The sequence below is a fragment of the Cololabis saira genome, chromosome 10 (genome assembly GCF_033807715.1).
Source record: "Cololabis saira isolate AMF1-May2022 chromosome 10, fColSai1.1, whole genome shotgun sequence".
Lineage (NCBI taxonomy): Eukaryota > Metazoa > Chordata > Actinopteri > Beloniformes > Belonidae > Cololabis > Cololabis saira.
In genome coordinates this window covers 32,121,568-32,141,145 of record NC_084596.1, presented here as the reverse complement: position 1 = coordinate 32,141,145, position 19,578 = coordinate 32,121,568, and the positions used below count along the sequence as shown (strand labels likewise).

Here is a 19,578-nt window from a genome sequence, read left to right as displayed (position 1 = left end):
TTATAACAGAAAGCCAAAACATTTACATACATTTATGGTTTTGATTGCTTTTGAATTAGTAGAAAACTTAATAGAGTCCAGATACTGTTTTAATTCACAATGAAAAGTAAAAAAAGAGGGTTTTTTGTGTAAGAATTTGGATTTGTGGATGTGGAATCTTGCGAGGATAATCAACAAATTAATAATGTTTCTTTTGGCTTTGTTCTAATTGTTACATGGTCAAAATCACCAAACAAAACATCCTTCCAAAATCATTTAAAATCAGTTTCAATTCTTTCAGACACAAAATTACACATATCACTCCAAAAAGTTTGAACAATGGGGCACAGCCAGAATAAGTGAGTTATCGTTTCAGATTTTGCAGAACAAAAAGTACAGTTTGAATCGATATTTCATTCTTTTGAATCTTTTTACAATGTGATCATTTGTAGGATAGAATTTATGAATTAACTTAAATGAAATTTCTTTAAGGTATCAAAAATATTAAAATTAGTATTGTTTGCCAATGACACAAATATTTTTTGTTCTGGGGGGGATTTAAAGGGGCTACTGGATATGATCACTGCAGAAATGTGCAAATTAAAGAGGTGGTTTGACAGAAATAAATGATCATTAAACTTAAGTAAAACTAAAATAATGTTATTTGGTAATTGTAAAAGGGATACTCAAGTGCGGGTGCAAGTAGAAGGTGTGGATATTGAAAGAGTTCATGAAAATAAGTTTCTTGGTGTAATAATAGATGATAAAATAAACTGGAAATCTCACTCAAAACATGTACAAAACAAACTATCAAGAAGCATCTCAGTAATCAATAGGGCAAAACATATTCTGGACCACAAATCACTCCACATTCTCTATTGTTCACTGGTTTCACCATATTTAAATTACCGTGCGGAGGTTTGGGGCAATACGTATAAATGTACACTACAATCACTATCAATGCTGCAAAAAAGAGCCATAAGGGTCATTCATAATGCCGGTTACAAAAATCACACAAATTCACTCTTCATAAAATCCAAAACATTAAAATTTACTGATCTTGTTCACTTTCAAACAGCACAAACTATGTACAAAGCAAAAAACAACAAGCTTCCTGGAAATATTCAAAAATTGTTTTTTAACAGAAATGGGGATTATAATTTGAGAGGGGAAAACAATTTAAAACACATTTGTGTCTGCACAACACTAAAGACATTTACTATTTCCATATGTGGAGTGAAGTTGTGGAACAGTTTGGGTGCGGAGCTCAAGCAATGTCCAAGCATGAGCCAGCCCAAACAGCGGTACAAAAAGATGGTTTTCACAGGGTATAGGGAGGATGAAGGGCTTTCACAATCACCAGCTGTTTCCACACATCATTTACTCACTTGTTTACTTACATTATTTATTTTCTTTGTTTGTAAATATGTACATATGTAATGTAAATATGTAACTATGTATATTCATGAGGTGTTGATACACAATATATGCAGTAATTTGTGAATGTGTTAAGACAGAAGATTAAGAAGATTGTTAGTTACTGAGAAGGGAGAAGGGGTAGGATTAAATAAGCACATGCCTCTTTCTACTCCTTTTCGGACATGGTAACATTGTTTTATTTTTTGTTGTTTTGACTATTTTGACTTGTGTGTTGTTTTTATGTTTTCTCATGTTGGGAATAAAGCTTACATTCATTCAAAATATGTTCAAATGTATATATTCGAAAATAAGAAAATAAGAGATATAAAGATAAACAGGGAAAAAAGACAATATAGAGATGTACAATTACTAAAAAAAAAATTACCATAAATAGGAATAAGCAGGTATTGATGACAAATGGATGGACCGGAAACTAAAACAGTACCCAATGGTATAGACTGGTAACTCAAAGGCTTGAAAAAGAAAAAACTGTACACTCTTTTCTTTTTGTTCTTGAAGGCATTGTTACCATCTGAATCAGAATCAGAATCAGGTTTATTTGGCCAAGTCAGATCAAACAAGACAGGGAATTTGACTCGGTTATTTTCGCTCACTGTACAGTAAATAGACAAATACAGCTCTTATTAACATATATACTTTTATTTTTAAAGTGAAAGGTGCAGCAGTATGAGGTAGTCATGGTTATTGAAAAGTGCATTGTTACAGAATATGATTGTGGTTATTATTATTATTATTATTATTATTATTGTACAGTGATTGATTACTCTGAGACTCTTGAGTAATGACAGTTCATCAGAGCAACATCTTGGGGAAGAAACTGTCTCTGTGTCTGGAGGTTTTGGCGTACAGTACTGTGTCCTGGGTGTGAGGGGTCTGCAGAGATGTTACCTATCTGCAAGGTGACATAAAAGAGTGCAACTATCTGCGGAATCCTAATTATGTACACATCCCTTCATTATCTACCAACTTATTCTTCACCGGGATCGGCGGGAGTCTATCCCAAGTCTCTTTGGGTAAAAGGCATTTTAGAATCACAGATTAACATGGCATTAACTTGACATACTGTATGTATTTTTGGACTGTGGGAGGAAGTCGGAGTACCCAGAGAAAAGCCCACACAAGCACAGAAAGACCTTTGCCGGGTTTCAAGCGAGGCACCTTCTTGCTGTCAGGCAACAGTGCTGACCACCACGCCAGCGTGCTGCTCTGTGGTTACATTTATCATCTGCAAGTCTGTGATTGCTCCATTCCTCCTTCAGCTTAAAGCAGTTTTCACACTTTTAGCTTGAAATAGCTGCTACATTCAAAAAGTGAATGCAAATGTACAGATTTGCAAAAGCAGCAAAAACATTGTTTTCTTGATTATCAATCAAATGTCTCATTTGTGGCTGGAACCTGGCATATTAAACCCAGCAGAAAGTCTTTTAAAAAATATTCCTTAGATTTTGCTGCTTACAGCATCACCAGTTTATGTCTATGATATTTGTGAAAACCGTTGAGGTGTCTTGCTTCTCAGTTTGATGAGTGGGAGGCTTTTACATGTCTTTGCCAAGGGGCCTGTTGTTGTGTAATCCATCTATGACGCGTATGAGGTCTGAAATGATTCAGCCGGTTCCCATCAGACGCCTCTCTAAAATGTACAGAGTTGAAAAGTCAACGATTGAAAAAATTCAACTTCAATTTGTGCATCAGATCCATTGTGTTTTACCAACCAGCTCTGCCTCAGAGGCAACTGTAACATACAACCCTGTCCCTGATGCTGGAATATCAGTAATCCCCATCAGATGCCCCATAACAGTAGCTTGCTGGTCAAGTTTAGATTAAACTAATGTGTTTCGCTCCTCCTTGCGCAATCAGATACAAATACATCTTTAAGTGCTCCACTGGTTTTCTAGTAAACATTTTTGACATGTCAGGATAAATGATATTTATCAATAGTCTCATTTAGCTCTTTCTGCCTTGATGCCGTGTTGATTGGCAGTGTTTCATCCAATGATCAGATGTCAGGCATTGTTTCTCATCAGGGCCGGCTTAAACCTGTAAAGTATGAACTCAATAGATTATTTATTTTAAAATCCCGAGCTGTGGCCAGGCTACAACCACTACAGTGTTCTCCAGCTGAAGAAGCACAACAGTCTGTGAGTAGAACTAGACAAACATGTCTGTTTATTCATCAATCGTGGTCTTGAAGCGGGGAGTTGCTACAGTATCACCAACAAGAAAGATCTTCCGATTACCAGCAAGGCAATCCAGTAGGCCTCTCAAAAACGGGAACACATATGTGCTGTGTAGCTGGCCTGCTCCGTGCGTAAGGTGTTGGATGTTAGCTGGGTCACAGAACACGCTGAACAGACTGTTCAGAATGACAGAATCATTGATGATGAGAAAGACGGGGCTACACTAAGAGGAGAGGAGGGAGGGCTCTTACAGCTCCCATATCTAAAATATATTTAATCTCTTTCAAGATCAGTATTGTTGCAGAGCCGTGGAGCTGTAAATGCTCCTCACACCAGCAAGAGTCAACGTAATTATAGCGCCTCCAGCTGCCACCAAAGAGAGGGGGTGATTCATTCAATTTTATTTAAATAGCGTCTACTACAACTTAAATTGTTTCTAGGCGCTTTCCAGAGACCCAGAACATGACCCCCGAGCAATTATTACAGAAACAATGGCAGGTAAAAACTCCTACATGACCAGGGGTGGTGGGGGGTGAGATGGCTTCCTCAGTGTGGAACTGGTCTGTCTGTTAGGATACATGCTTTTCAAAGGATTTATGTTGCCCCAGGGCTCTCAGAGAGCATGCAGTTACAATTTCTTTCCTTTTTCTTTAACTACCATTATCTGTTTGTGATGCTTTTCATTAACTGGTTGCAACGACTTAACTTAGTTCCTGCACTGCTTGAAAGCTGAAACATCTGTAGCATCTGGACCTTGACAGCAAAAGTCAGAGACTGTTTTAGAGGTACAGTCAGTCCGGAAAGTATTCAGAACGCTTCACTTTTCCCACATTCTTTTATGTTACAGCCCTATTGATAATAGGAATACATTCATTTTTTTTCTCAGAATTCTACACAAAATACTCCATAATGACAACATGAAAGAAGTTTTGTTATAATTTCCCATGATTGCCCATTCCTCCTTGCAAAACAGCTCGCGCTCAGTGAGGTTGGATGGAGAGCGTTTGTGAACAGCAGTTTTCAGTTCTTTCCACAAATTCTCCATTGGATTCAGGTCTGGACTTTGACTTGGCCATTCTAACACCTGGATATGTTTTTTGTGAACCATTCCATTGTAGATTTTGCTTTATATTTTGGATCATTGTCTTGTTGGAAGACAAATCTCCGTCCCAGTCTCAGGTCTTTTGCAGACTCCATCAGGTTTTCTTCCAGAATGGTCCTGTATTTGGCTCCATCCATCTTCCCATCAATTTTAACCATCTTCCCTGTCCCTGCTGAAGAAAAGCAGGCCCAAACCATGATGCTGCCACCACCATGTTTGACAGTGGGGATGGTGTGTTGAGGGTGATGAGCTGTGTTGCTTTTACGCCAAACATAACGTCTTGCATTGTTGCCAAAAAGTTTGATTTTGGTCTCATCTGACCAGAGCACCTTCTTCCACATGTTTGGTGTGTCTCCCAGGTGGCTTGTGGCAAACTTTAAACAACACTTTATATGGATATCTTTAAGAAATGGCTTTCTTCTTGCCACTCTTCCATAAAGGCCAGAATTGTGCAGTATACGACTGATTGTTGTCGTATGGACAGAGTCTCCCACCTCAGCTGTAGAGCTCTGCAGTTCATCCAGAGTGATCATGGGCCTCTTGGCTGCATCTCTGATCAGTCTTCTCCTTGTATGAGCTGAAAGTGTAGAGCAGGGGTCACCAACCCTGGTCCTCGAGGGCCGGTGTCCTGCATGTTTTAGATGTTTCCCTGCTTTAACACACCTGATTCTAATTAATCATCGTCACCAGCTTGTCATCAAAGTCATGATACTTCTGTTGATGACACAGTCACTTGTATCATGGTGCAATGAAGCAGGGAAACATCTAAAACCTGCAGGGACACCGGCCCTCGAGGACCAGGGTTGGTGACCCCTGGTGTAGAGGGACGGCCAGGTCTTGGTAGATTTGCAGTGGTCTGATACTCCTTCCATTTCAATATTATCGCTTGCACAGTGCTTCTTGGGATGTTTAAAGCTTGGGAAATCATTTTGTATCCAAATCCAGCTTTAAACTTCTCCACAACAGTATCTGGGACCAGCCTGGTGTGTTCCTTGTTCTTCATGATGCTCTCTGCGCTTTAAACGGACCTCTGAGACGATCACGGTGCAGGTGCATTTATACGGAGACGTGATTACACACAGGTGGATTCCATTTATCATCATTAGTCATTTAGGTCAACACTGGATCATTCAGAGATCCTCACTGAACTTCTGGACAGAGTTTACTGCACTGAAAGTAAAGGGGGTGAATAATTTTGCACACCCAATTTTTCAGTTTTTTATTTGTTAAAAAAGTTTGAAATTTCCAATACATTTCGTTCCACTTCATGATTGTGTCCCACTTGTTGATTCTTCAAAAAAAATTACAGTTTTATATCTTTATGTTTGAAGCCTGAAATGTGGCAAAAGGTCACAAAGTTCCAGGGGGGCAAATACTTTCGCAAGGCACTGTAAATCAAGCTCCTTTATAAAACTAGTTTTCTTTCGTCTTGATTCCTGTTTCTTAACCTGCATTTGCAGATAAAAAGTGAAAAAATTATTAAAAGTAATTAAAACAGAGACTGAAAAGCTTTCCATTGACCTATTATTTCCTAGTTTTTGGAAAAAAAAATGTCAGACATTATAAGTTCTTTGTCATTCTTTAGTGAAATTACAACATTTTCAAGTAAAAATGAATGGGTATGTAGTAGTGGTTTGTTTCAATGGCATCATCAAGGAGAAATGTCTAAGACTAAGCATCAGATGAGACCACAGTGGGCTTCTGTGTATCTGGCGATGAAGAATAAAGCTTGTTGAAGAAGGAGAGGTGAGATTCGGGTTCAGATCCATGTTGTGTGCCCTGAAACAAAATATATACTTAAGTCATCTGATATTAGCAGGGATTTCAGAAATTCAGCCACCAAATCCTGCTTACAGCTGTTCTGCGGTCAAAGAGGTCCAGCACAGAGTTCTGGTCATTCCCGTCATCGTTCAGAATCGACCGGTTCCTAAAACACAAAAGCACAAATATAAAATCAGTAACATAAGTGAGTACTCCTGAGTGTTGTTTTGTGCATTGTTTTCTCTGTTTATGGACTGAATCTTCATGTACTTGTTTTTACGATGCCGGTTGAACATATAGAAGAAGACGGCGATGACAAGTGCGGCCAGCAGAGTCAGACCAACCCCGAGGCCGACGGACAGCGAGTCTAAAATCACAGGGAAACACATTCATGTTCACACCAATAACTGAGAAGGAACTTTTGACATTTGTGGAAGGAATGAACTGACTAATAGGTTATTTATCACAGGTACCTGTGATAATTGTATAAATGATAAAAAGTGCAAGTGCAACATGTCTGTGATTTGAAAGTAAAACCTTCACCAGAAACGTTTTTTGAGTTAAGCTCACGGTTTTTCACAATTTTGGTATTTAAAGTTCCTGTTTTATTTTGAAACCCCAAGTCCTTGTGTTTCAGTTATGTCTTGACTTCTCCTGTTCCCATCTGCCCTGATCCTGAGCACCTGTTTCTTGTCAAGCCTTTTGTGTATATCTTGTCTTGTCTCTGCCTTGGTCCCTACTGTTTCCTCCCTCCATGTGCCAGGTCAGGTTCTGCAGTTCTGGTCATGTTTAAGGTCTGGGTTTTTTTTTTATTGCAATCCTGCTAAGCAGTGCTTTTGGTTTTGTTTAAGTTAATAAATCACCTTTTCGGGAACTCCTGCTTCCTTCTCTCTCCTGCATCTGGCTCCAGCTCTACCAATTCATGACAAAATGACCTACTCTATTTCAAACACAGAGGTCATGGGATGATTTCAATCTCAGTTATTCAGTGATATATGGGTGGGATGTGTGTGTGTGTGTTTTTTTAATTGCCTCTTGCTGCCTTTTCTGCCTCTTCCCTGGCATAATGGTAGCAAATGTGGTGATAATAATAATCCATTACATTTTGTTAAAAACAATAATTTTTTTCAGCACAGAGACTATAAAAAAAAAACAAGAATCAAAGTCATCAGAAGAGCGATGATGAGATAAATCACAGAAATATCAGCAACCATGTGATCTACTGTATGTGGCAGTATAACGCCTTCACTACAGCTCCAGTTACTGTTCTGTTTATCGTTACCATGGCAACTAATGTTCAAGTATTACTTTTAAATATTTTTTTTCAGGTTTTCACCTGCATAACTTTACTTGTGGTCAAGGAAGTACAACTGTGCTGTATGACCGGACACTTCCTATTCAACACGTCTCCCAAAACTTTACCACAACTAAGTAATTCAAAGTTTATCGTAATATGTGTGTTATTTTACACCACCCAGGCTATTGTTAATTTAGGGTCTAATTTTTAAGTTATTGCGTGCCCCCAGCTACTAATCCAGTGCTAATAGGGCTTATATTAACCACGGTAACATATTCCTGATCTATGTTTACTTGAAGTATTTAAAAAAGTTACCGCTTTCCTCAACAGGACAGATTACGTGTTGGATGACGATGATGTCATCTAGAGCAACGTCTCCACCTGGATTCATCCCCCTCTCATACACAAACACAAACTGTGGAAGAAAGAGAGAGTAAATTCAGCCGACCCGAAACACTCGTCATGCTTGTTTATAAACCCTCCGTGAATTACTGGTGCTGTCCTTTGGTAAGACGACGTCCCATGAGTCTTTTTCCAAATCCTGCTCAGACATTCTATTCACGAGATTCATTCCAGCTTTATTTTCAACCATTACAGAAAATGCTTGAGAAAACGTGGTAAGGTTATGATTCAGATCCTTTATGCATGTATTCTGATGACGTCTATCATAGCTTCATGATTACCCAGAATGGTTCTTCGTGTTTTATGTGCACAGTGGCTGGCTGCCACAGGTCTCCCTCGGATTCAGATTCTACCCATTTCTCAAGTCCCGTGTTGGAGCCAGTAGCATGCATTTTCCTGAGACAAAAGACCAGTATTAATCAGTGGACTGCAAATCCAGAGCGATACAAAGCTCGTGTTTAATGCTGATGATGCTCAGACCTGTCATTCACGTGGAGTTTGAGAGTTCCGACGTGGTTCCCCTTCATGTGGTACCAGAATGTGACAGCGGTACCTCCATTGGTCGGCTGGTACACATTACTGATTAAAAAGGCTGTGTCTCCCCACTCACCCACTGAGCTATCCACATAAACATAGTGACCTAGTGGAGATAAGACATCATCGGTCAGGAGATGGTGCTCTTATAAAGCCAGCCATACCTGATGGTCTTTGTAACTGTACTTCAAATCAGGAACAGGTGTGTCCGGGGGGGGATTCAATCCCCCTCACTTCCATCTGTGATACCAGTTATATCATAGTCCGTTACCGTGAGAAGAGTTGGTGGTGTGGTCCACAGCGGGCCCGGAGTGTGGGTTTTGGGAAGCTCCTGAGCCGCGGAGCCAGTCTGCCTGATCGACTCCTCCTCCGACGTTACTCCAGCTACAGAGATTGCTCTCAAAGTCGCAGAAGGAAGGACACCGAGCGTCCGACAGCTGGACATCATCAAAGGCCATGTCTCCCTGCTGAGTGGGACCAGCCTTTACACCCTCCACCACAATCTGAAACACAGAGCCCGATTAGGAACTGCGTTTCAAAATGTATTATAATCATATCAGTCGAATTACATCCTTGACAGATTTAATGGACAGGATAATACTCAAAGCTTGACCAAAGTTGGTTGTAAATAGGGGTGGGCAAAAATATCGATATGGCAATATATCGCGATACTTTTCCAGACGATTCAATATCGATATTAAAAATTTGAATATCGATTTTTTTTTTTTTTTTTTTTTTATCCCCGATTTTTTTCCCATTATATCACCCAGTGCTCCTACCTAAGTGACAGTCCTGGGCATTGCCACTCTCTACCAACCCTGGGAGGGCCCTGCACTGAGCTCAGGTTTTATTTCACTTTATAATTTATATAACACAATTGCCTGTCCTTAAAAAATAATGGACAGAGGTTTATTTATTTATGGATTTATATCTATACTGACTGATCACTGTGCCTGTCCTTGGTTTTAGTACCCATCTTTCTTGTGTTTATTATCATTTGCCACATAATTAAAGCAACCTCATACTAAATTTAATGTTAATTTCATATGATGTAAATAATATGAAAAACATATACAAATATGTTGTAACTTTAGCTTGTATAGTTATAATAAAACATTGTTTTGACTCAGTTTGTCCCATGAATTGTCACTATAATCTGATGAACGTGCAACTAGGATTTTAAGATCCATCACTATCATCTGATGTACATATATACAACTTGGATTTTAAGATGTGTAATGCATTTTTAAATTTTTCGGTGAACTATGTAGAATATAATAATCGGGATATCGCAATGTGTATCGTATCGTGGCTCAAGTATCGTGATGCGTATCGTATCGTGAGGTCCTTCCCAATACCCACCCCTAGTTGTAAATGACAACTACTCTATATCTTGGCATGCAGTTTTATGTATTTGGCTTTAGAGACCACATACAGTAGAAGTTAGCTTTCATAAAAGTCTTACTGATGGAAGAAAAACTCCCCATGGCGTGATTTAGCAGAGCAATGCTGCTTTATTTTACTGGGAGTTGAGCCAAAAGCTTCAGAGTGAGAGAGCTCAAAAAAGAGAGAAGCAATTACAGTACATAAAACGTCAAACCTACATACCAGGAGGGATAACATAATGTCTGCAGAGCGTGTTTACACACCTATGTTCACAGATTGTGGGGGATTTTCTCATCATGGTATTCTGAGTTACATCAATACAAAAAAGTGATAGTTCTGGATTTGCTTTTATCTCATATTTTGAATTGAACTTTTGAATCTGTGTGACTCACTCTGTAAGGCTGAACTCGGGGACGGAGTGAAGCTTGAGCAAAGCTCCACCGACGGCCCTGGTCTCCAGTCCGCGAGAAAATAAGTTCCTTCCCGTCCTCACCCTGCTGGTAAACATTCAGCTCCCCCATTCCATCCCCGTACATGTGATACCACAGCTGCACACAAGAGCCTTTATCTGAGAACACAAAAGAAAATTATATTTTACTAAAACGGAGGGTACACAATATCACAAAACCTTTTCATTGCTGGCCTTCTTTTTGGAACTTTTTCCCCCTGCTATCCATCAAAGAATACAGACTGTGAGCATATCAACCAGGGCTGTCTGTGAATTTAATTAAAAATCTTTACATTTGCAAAGCAGATCATTAACAAAGCTTTCTGAAATTCCTGCATGTTATTCAGCACCAAGATGTGCTTATCATCTGAGCAGTATTACCTAAAAATAAATAAGTAGCTGATGTCAGTGAGCTTCAGATACAGGATCAAATGAGGACTTTCACCTGCGGGGTAAAGTGGTGAGGACATCAAAGCTTTCTGGCCAGCTCTGTCGGTGATGGAGGACGGCAGGTAGACGTAGTGACCCGTGGCTGTGTTGGTGGTGTGGTCACTATCTGGTCCTGTGTGGGAGTTCTGAGTGGGACCCGAGTGTCTGATCCAGTCAAAGTCATGGTTGGTCTCCTGCTGCCAGTTACAGAACCCCTCCTCAAAGTCACAGAAATCTACATGACAACATCAAGAAAGTATGGGTTCTGCTTTTTTTATGCAGGAAACTGTCTTTCATATATTTCTTTAAGCTATCAATTATAACAGCTAATAATTAAAATTTGACAGGACATATAAAGAAGGAAACGGGGTATAAGACACTGTTGTAACACAATTTTAAATCGAAATTAAAAAACACGATCAGTCAGCGTTACGGTGTGGCTCAATGATGTGTTTTTCAGAGCTGTAAAGGAGGTGTGGCCGAGTCAAGTGGAATCACAAACCAGAGGTTGGCCGAACTGGTTTGAGACCTTTTGCCTTTTCATGATATGTTAAGGGGAAATATCTGAGATAAAACCAGATTAGAGAAGCAGGATGGAAGGAGACAAGATCCTTCTTAAGCTCACCATTTAATTACAACAGAGCTAAAGAAACAATTTGTGACCTTGTTTTTTTTCCCTTTCAGCCTCCTTAAAAATATTTCAGTAATCTTTTCAGCACACCAGTTACATTTTTGCTCCAGGCTCTTCATCCAAAGAGGAGATGAGAAATGCATGTACGGTGTTAGTGGCAGCATGTAAAGGTCTGTGTTTTTATTGCCACAGAGGCCTGTCTGCTGGTTCCAAAAGTGCTGAGCGGGAGATTACCCTGAAACTTTTTGTTTGGCCAGTCTGGGTGTAATAGCGTGTCCTCTCACAATCCCAAACTTTTTATTGGATGGAAATAATTCTTTGACTGAAAGATGGAACTAATCGTCACAGTTGAAGTGATACAGTTTGCACATGAATAGTAATTTTGTACTGATGTTTGATTTAGAAACATGTATCCAGTTGTTACTGCCACAGAGAGAATCTGTGTGTCTGTGACATTTGCTGCTCTGATTGTAAATGCAGGATCCAGCTGCATTTTCACACAACTGCCAGGGTTCTTGTGCAAAAGTTAGTTTGCTTTCTTTTGGCCGCAATTTAATCAAAACGATAGACACGCCTCAGTGTGTAAGCAGTGTCACAGAGATATTTCATAATTCACTGTGCACTGAGAACCTCACACAACCTATAATATTTCTTGGACCTTAGACTGGAAACCTTTGAGCTGAAGACTGAGGCGCCAGATTAATCAGGGTTATTTTATATTTATGTTCACTTAAAATGAATCAATAAAGAATTGCACAACTGAAAACAGACATTTTGTGTTGCATTTTCTTTCTTAAGGGGGACATTTCTCCAGTGTAAGCTCTATTACCGGAAGCAGGGCATGGTCCTGGGATGAAGGAGACGTCATCGATTGCTATGTCTCCCGCCTGGCCTCCCACTGTTGCCTCCAGAATCACTTGGTGGACTTTCTGCAAGGTCACATGGGTCTGAACCAGCAGCCATTCATCCTCCTGATTTCCTGATTTCTGCCACACCTACAGGAAAGAAAGCAGGCTGATTCACTTGACACAATGAGGATGTAAGGAGATTTTTGCAACACAGCGGTATGCACTGAAACTCTGCAGTTTCTACCCTTTCTCCTCTGCATTGATGTTATTTTGCAATCCGCATTTCACAACCATCACAAAAGTATAATAACAGAGAGAAAATCTAGAGGAAATAGCCACAAATATTTCCCAATCAGCCACGGAGACATTTTGTTTTTGCCAACAGTGCAGCAAAAGGAAGTAAATTGTCCGGATTTAAACATTATTACTGAAAAGGCACAGCGTTCAATGACCTGTAATCTTTTTGTTTATTTGGACATAAATCATAAGAATAATATCAATGTCAGGCGAGGTTTACCAGTGTTCTTTCAAAGGGAGCAGCTGTTTGTAGATAGATTCTCAAGGAACCCACAGTAGCTCCAAACATATGGTACCAAAGTTTGAAACAGTATCCTCCTTCACCAGCAGGTGGCAGCAGCGATGACTTCAGCTGGGCCGTATCCCCGACACTTTGATGGGAGCTCTTGATATAAAGGTATTTCCCTGTGAAAGAAGCACAAACCATTTTCTTGCCTTTGACATCATAGTGATAATTAAAAAAAAAGAAGATTAATTTCATCTTCTGTTCACAGACTCTATCTACCTGTGACGAGTGATCTTCCCCTTTGTATTGTTATATATTTTGATCAAAATTATTTGAAAGTACTAACATGTCAGACAGTATGTCTTCCTTTAGAAGACACACTGCTGTCCTTTTAATTGATTTTGCCAATTATAAAAGACTAAAAGAATCACATCAATACAAAGAAGAAATAGTCACCATGGTAACTTGTGACAATATACAAATAAAGACTTGGCATTGAAAATCTTTCATGAAAGATAATGTTCATTTGAATTTAAATATGAAGTAGTTATCTAAAAGAAATACTTTTTTTGTGTGATTACCGCATAATTGTGCACTAATTAGTATATTGCAAAGGAAATGTCATGCAAAAGGGCAGTTAAGGACGGTTTTGACCTTCGCCGGTGGTGTGGTCTCCTGCTGGCCCAGTGTTGGGGGTTTCTGTTGGACCTGACCCGCTGATCCAGTTCAAGTTTTCTTCAGCTCCGTGAACCCAAACACAGAGTCCATCTTCAAAAGTACAGCCAAAGGAGGACAGAGCTAGATAATGAAAGAGTTTCTTAGTAAACCAAATGTCGTCCACCGCTGAGGTACAAATATGGATGAAACCACCACCTGAAACCGCAGGAACTCGCACAGTAAGGACATCTGATGAAGCTGTACTTACCTGGTGGTTTGTAGGATGCTTCACAGTTAAGAAAAGAGATGTCGTCCAGAGCAACAACATGTTTTCTGGCAGCTCCCTGGTTTGCTCTATTTATGCTACTGAACGAAATCTGACAAGACAAATGACCAAACACACTTTTAAATGATCAGTCCCACCAAAAACAAAGAAAACGCTGCATTTTACTGGCTATATAGAACACACTTTTCCTGTCTCCACACAAATACTGAAAAGCAAAATGCAATTTCCGATTCACAGTTTGAGTTTGAGAGACTTTCTCCAGCCTCATCCTTCATGCACACCCTGCTCATATGCACGCCATGTACTCTTTGTGTTTTCTTGTGCATGGTCCTGCGGCTACTTTTGCTCAATAAAATTGCTTTGTTAAAATTTTGAGAACAGCAAATTAGACTAAAATTAAATTGGACAGAACTAACCTTCATTTATTTTAACTGCATTAACTGTTAGCTTTCTTTCAAAAGTGCGTTGAGATGAATTTTGTTGTGAATCTGCGCTGTATATAAGTGTTAAGTATTCTGCAAATCTAAAGAGAGATCGAATTTGATCATTATTTTGACTGTTTCTGGATGACTTTAAGTTTTAATACTAAATAGTTTAGTGCAAAGTGTAGAGCACACCTTGTAAGGCTCTGGGTACAGGCTGACAGGCAGATGTTCTGGAGTCCATCGAGAGACAGTGCTGTGACTGCGTGACCACAGGATTGCTTCACCTCCCTCAGCTTGCTGCATAAGCACTCTGAGTGACCCAGCACTCTCTGCACTGATGTGGAAGTGAAACCTGCGTTTAGGAAAGAAGGAAGGAAGAAGCGGAGAATGCAGGATTAGGAAGAGAGTTGCATGGCAGAAAGGCGGGGGAGGGTGGTGGGGAGGGAGCATTGAGCAATTCATAAACGAAAACATTCAGCTCTCCATCAAAAATTCATATTTTCAACAGACGTTTATGCTGATAATCAGAAAAATTCAATGGTGATTATGACTTACAAAATCTGACAGTAGGGGGATGAAAGGTGCAGCTGGGGACTCTGGAGCCTGGCGTCGCTTTGCACAGACGCCACAGTGACATTCACGCTCATGTAGTAGCCTGAGAATGAGGGACGAGTGAATGAACAAAGCTGGCCTCCACACATGAACAGGAAGCAGACCAGTTAGAAGCATTTCATAGGATCTATATTAGATCCACGACATCAATGAATCTGCCGATAAACCAGGAGAATCACCAGTCTCTGTCGTGTGATCTGTGGGTGGCTCAGTGTTGTTGTTAGCTTTCTGCCTCTGCCACTTGCTCTGCCCATCACTGATGTCAGTCCACTGGCACTGGTTGTTCTCAAACGTGCACGGACCTAGAATGAAAGTAAACGTGTGAGTGAGACAGCTGCAGAAAGAAGGGAGATGGATACCGACTCAGGAAACCCTGATCCGGGAGAAAGGGGGTTGAAGGGCAGCTCGACTCTGAGTGGATGAAATGTGCCACTCTTTCTAAATTTCAACAGACCTTCTGCTTCTGCTTCGCGCTTCTTCCTGTCTTAAAAAAAAAAAAAAAACAATGCTGGACATACCAACCATATTTTTGTTGTGGAGCTTTACTTGTGATATATGTCACATCACTGTTTTGCAAAATCTCACAACTGATCTCAACTTATGTCTCCATTTCTGCAGTGCGTGAAGCAGCAATGATGATCACTTACAAACTACTAACAGTACACCAGAGCGGGGCAGGACTGCTATAGTAGACTCTGCTTTTAATGAAAGCACCCCCTTCCACCCCAATTCAGTCTCAGTGAACACAGTGAATACAACATGCAGCTCTCACCGCAGCCGGCCTCGTCCTCTCCGAGGGGGCAGTCTGGAAGATAATCACACTGCATCGTGGCCAGAATACACACCTTCCCCGCTGACAGGTGGCAAAAAAACTCATCATCCTAAAGCATCAAAGAAACAGAATCAGAGTATTGTTTCATCTACCGTATTTTCTGGACTATAAGCCGCTACTTTTTTCATAGGTTTTGAACCATGCGGCTTATACAAAGGTGCGGCTATTCTGTGGATTTTTCTTCCACCGCTCGGGCGCTCTAACCGGAATTAGAATCAAAACTAAGACAAAATAAGAATACACTACTTCTTCTTTAGCAGATAGAAGTAGGTAGAAGCAGATTTCAAACAGATAAATAGATAAATAAATAGCGGTTATTTTCTCTTGGTTCTGTCCCGTTTTAATCAGCAAAGTTGCTGCCGTGTTAAAAGACACTGTTAGGAAAGGATCTATTTAGGTACAAACATGTACATCATTTACAGTTCAAAATTGTTCTGTACATGTAGTAAATATCTAATCTAACAACATAAATATTTGCGGCTTGCATATCTTTTTTTTTAAATAGAGCGGATGCGGCTTATATACAGGTGCGGCTTGTATATCTTTTTTTTTATTGTTTTTTTAAAAATAGAGCAGATGCGGCTTATATACAGGTGCGGCTTATAGTCCAGAAAATACAGGTACTTTTTTTTGTGAGTGTGGTAAACGTTTGATATTGCGGTTTACCTGACAGGGGTTCACCGGTGGGGACGTGGGGGCAGGTGTGGGTGGTGTGTCGGGCAGATCGTTGTTGTCAGGGTCAAAAACACATTCTTTGGAAAAGGAGATGTCATCAAGCGCAACCAGGCCCCTGGGAGCGTCCCCAAGCTCATACCTGAAGACAATCTGACGAGGAGACAAACTTAAAACACCTGCTTCTGACACTTTCTACGGTATTATGTCACCGAATCTGCAATCTGGCAGGATTTTCATGAATGAGGCCTCTTTGTTAGCTGTGCACTCCCAAACCTTGCTGCTGACTGAAGAGGAAAACGAGACCTCCGCTCGGTTCCAGCTGTAGCTCGGGGAAGTTTCCCTCTTCCACAACACTTTGTCGTTGCTGCCGGACGTCAGTGTCCTGGACTGCGCTGTCAGCGTGGCTGCAGCATTATCCATGCTGAAGTAGAAGAATCTCACCTACGGATTTAAACGGTGAAATGGACACAGAACGGGAAGGGGGAGGGGGGAGGGGGGATAAAGTTTGTTGAAATAATCTTGTGAAATGTGATAAGGCTGCAGGACGAGTTAATGAACACCTTCAAAGGGCAGAGATAAGCAGGAGAAACGTGATCAACGGCACACGAGGGAGACTTTACAGCAAGACGTTACTGGAAAATGATCTTTTAATTGCAGCGGAGAAAACATAAAAATCGAATAAAATTTCCCCAGTAATACTGGTCATCGTCATACTTATTTCACTCTGACTGCCTGTAATGATACTGAGTCACATATTTAAGCCATCTTTATAAGTCTTAAAAGGAACACTATGAAAAAAAACCCACCAACATAACATTCAATGGATGCTTCACATTTGTCGGGTACTGTGACATCACAGGTCCACATCAGTACAGACTTAAACAGCGAGTCCTTCACATAAAGTGGCATTTAATGAACCTATAAAGTCAATAACAGGAAACTTTAACACTGATTTTAAAAGAGGCACACCCCATATAAAACATAAGACTGATAAGGGAGCCGTAGTGCGGTAGTAGTACGATCATTTGTCCAAAGGATGTCACAGACTTTCCCAAAGACCTGAGGAAACTGAATTCACACCACTTTAGAAAACTAATTAACAAATATAAAGTTAATAGGGACATATTATGATTTTTTTTCTTAATGCATTTTTTTTTTTATCTCTGAAGCTCATTAAAACATTGAGATAACATAAAGTTTTCAATGTTTTGGGTCACTGATCAGTTGAGCGGTGCAGATTTGCAAAGCCAGGTGAAAGGACAATTATGCAGCTTAAACATCTGGATCTCCACCCAGTTTCACATCTTTGTGGAATATACTGCGCTTCATGAGAAGTGGGCAAAGAGACCCCCCTGCAGAGAGAAGAGGGGTTTAACTGCTCACTACTGGGTGCCATTAACAGAAAGACAAGTTAAAGACAGTTAAAAAAAGTGGTTTTGAACCATAGCATTGGGATATTTTTTTTTTCGATCTCTCAAAGTTATGCTACTTTGGAAAACATCACGTTTCATTACTGACTTATAACTGACCACAATTTCTGCAAATGTGTGGTGCCATCATCTTTTAATGTCTTTTAATGTAAATGTTTAATGTAAAGACAACATTCACATACTATAAATAATAGTTTGTACAAAGATTAGTTTCTAGTTTTCTGTCTTTCTGCTTCTCCGTTTATCCTTTTATAAACCATAACCAAACATACGGTGCAAACTAGTGACTTGTCAGGACTCAGGTCATAGAGGACACTCACGGTGCAGTCTGAACTGGGTAGTAACGTTTCAGACAGGATCTCAGATGTCTGGCCCTTTGCAGTCAGATGAGCCGCAGGTGTAATGTAGTGACCTGCAACAAAACGTCCCAGCAGGCTCAAGTTGAAGCGTCACAATTAGTCCAGGAGTCGGTAATTTAGTTTCATTGTTGAGCATCTCAGAGTCTCAGACCTGCATCAGAGTTTTGGGTGTGATCCCTGGGGGGGCCGTGGCTCGGCCAGGCCTCCTGCCCTTTGCTTTGTGTCCACTCCAGTCCAGGTGTGTCCACGCTGCTCTCCGCCCAGGAGCACAAGCCTTGCTCGAAGTCACAGCGCTCCGTCACACCTTGTTTATCTGCATCAGTGGCAGGTAAATGGGAGGAGGAGGCGGAGGTGTCAAAAGTATTCACATTCATTACTCAGGTAGAAGTATAGATACTAGAGTTTAAAAATACTCCTGTAGAAGTTGAAGTATCAACTCAAGTTTTTTACTCAAGTAAAAGTATAAAAGTACTGGTTTCAAAACTACTTAAAAGTATAAAAGTAAAAGTAATGTAATGGGGAAAAAAGCCATTAAGGACAAAAGCCATTGAAAATGAATGCATCTTAGTATAATGCAAATATATTAAAGAACCATATATGTGTACTATTGAGCATTAACATGTGTTTCAGAGAGCAGAAGATATGATGACTAGTTGCCTATAAGTATTGTAATGGTGCAAAAAGTCAAACTTCAGAGGCATGTTATCATTTATCCTAACCTTTATTGGAATGTACATCCAAGTTTAGTTGCAGGAATCTGAGGGAACGGATGTAAGAACAAAACTGGACAAGAACATCTGAAACAACCACAACCAAATTCACTCTATCCGGATGGAGCAATTTAACTGGATAGTTTTATTTAAAGGCCGAAATGAAATAGAGTAACGAGGCTGTTTTTAAAATGTAAGGAGTAAAAAGTACAGATAATTGCGTGAAAATGTAAGGAGTAAAAGTAAAAAGTCGTCTGAAAAATAATTACTCCAGTGAAGTATAGATAACCAAAATTTCTACTTAAGTAAGGTAACAAAGTATTTGTACTTTGTTACTTGACACCTCTGGGAGGAGGAGGGCACTTGTTACATATCCAGAAGTTAGGACAACCAGCTTAATTCATCCCAGATAAACGTTGATTTAAAAAGTTACACAGCACTTATCATCTCACCACAGCTGTTCTCGTCAGACCAATCCCCGCAGTCATCACTGAAGTCGCACACGCGGTTTAGGTCGACGCAGACGCTGTTGTTGCACGTGAACATACTCTCAGGACACTTGGGCTGCGGTTCTGTAGAGGGAAACCAAAAGCTGCTTCAATATTGTAAAAAAAACAAAAGGCACACGAGTCCAA

General features: G+C 40.1%; 1 protein-coding gene across 1 annotated transcript in view; it reads right to left on the bottom strand.

Annotated features, from left to right (window-relative positions):
- Positions 1-5,903: 5,903 nt before the first annotated feature.
- Positions 5,904-19,578, bottom strand: part of si:ch211-106h4.4 (MAM and LDL-receptor class A domain-containing protein 2) — a 32,481-nt gene continuing 18,806 nt past the window's right edge. Inside the window, exons 30-51 of the mRNA XM_061732573.1 lie at positions 19,396-19,515; positions 18,385-18,546; positions 18,195-18,286; positions 16,718-16,885; positions 16,436-16,594; positions 15,710-15,818; positions 15,117-15,239; positions 14,881-14,980; positions 14,518-14,677; positions 13,883-13,991; positions 13,612-13,755; positions 12,952-13,136; positions 12,416-12,581; positions 10,972-11,190; positions 10,471-10,646; positions 8,964-9,195; positions 8,639-8,798; positions 8,440-8,554; positions 8,072-8,171; positions 6,730-6,826; positions 6,553-6,625; positions 5,904-6,477 (exon numbers count right to left, since the gene is read on the bottom strand). Coding sequence (XP_061588557.1) covers positions 6,370-6,477; positions 6,553-6,625; positions 6,730-6,826; positions 8,072-8,171; positions 8,440-8,554; positions 8,639-8,798; positions 8,964-9,195; positions 10,471-10,646; positions 10,972-11,190; positions 12,416-12,581; positions 12,952-13,136; positions 13,612-13,755; positions 13,883-13,991; positions 14,518-14,677; positions 14,881-14,980; positions 15,117-15,239; positions 15,710-15,818; positions 16,436-16,594; positions 16,718-16,885; positions 18,195-18,286; positions 18,385-18,546; positions 19,396-19,515 — 3,077 coding nt within the window. The 3' untranslated portion in view covers positions 5,904-6,369. The remainder of the gene's footprint in view (positions 6,478-6,552; positions 6,626-6,729; positions 6,827-8,071; positions 8,172-8,439; positions 8,555-8,638; positions 8,799-8,963; positions 9,196-10,470; positions 10,647-10,971; positions 11,191-12,415; positions 12,582-12,951; positions 13,137-13,611; positions 13,756-13,882; positions 13,992-14,517; positions 14,678-14,880; positions 14,981-15,116; positions 15,240-15,709; positions 15,819-16,435; positions 16,595-16,717; positions 16,886-18,194; positions 18,287-18,384; positions 18,547-19,395; positions 19,516-19,578) is intronic.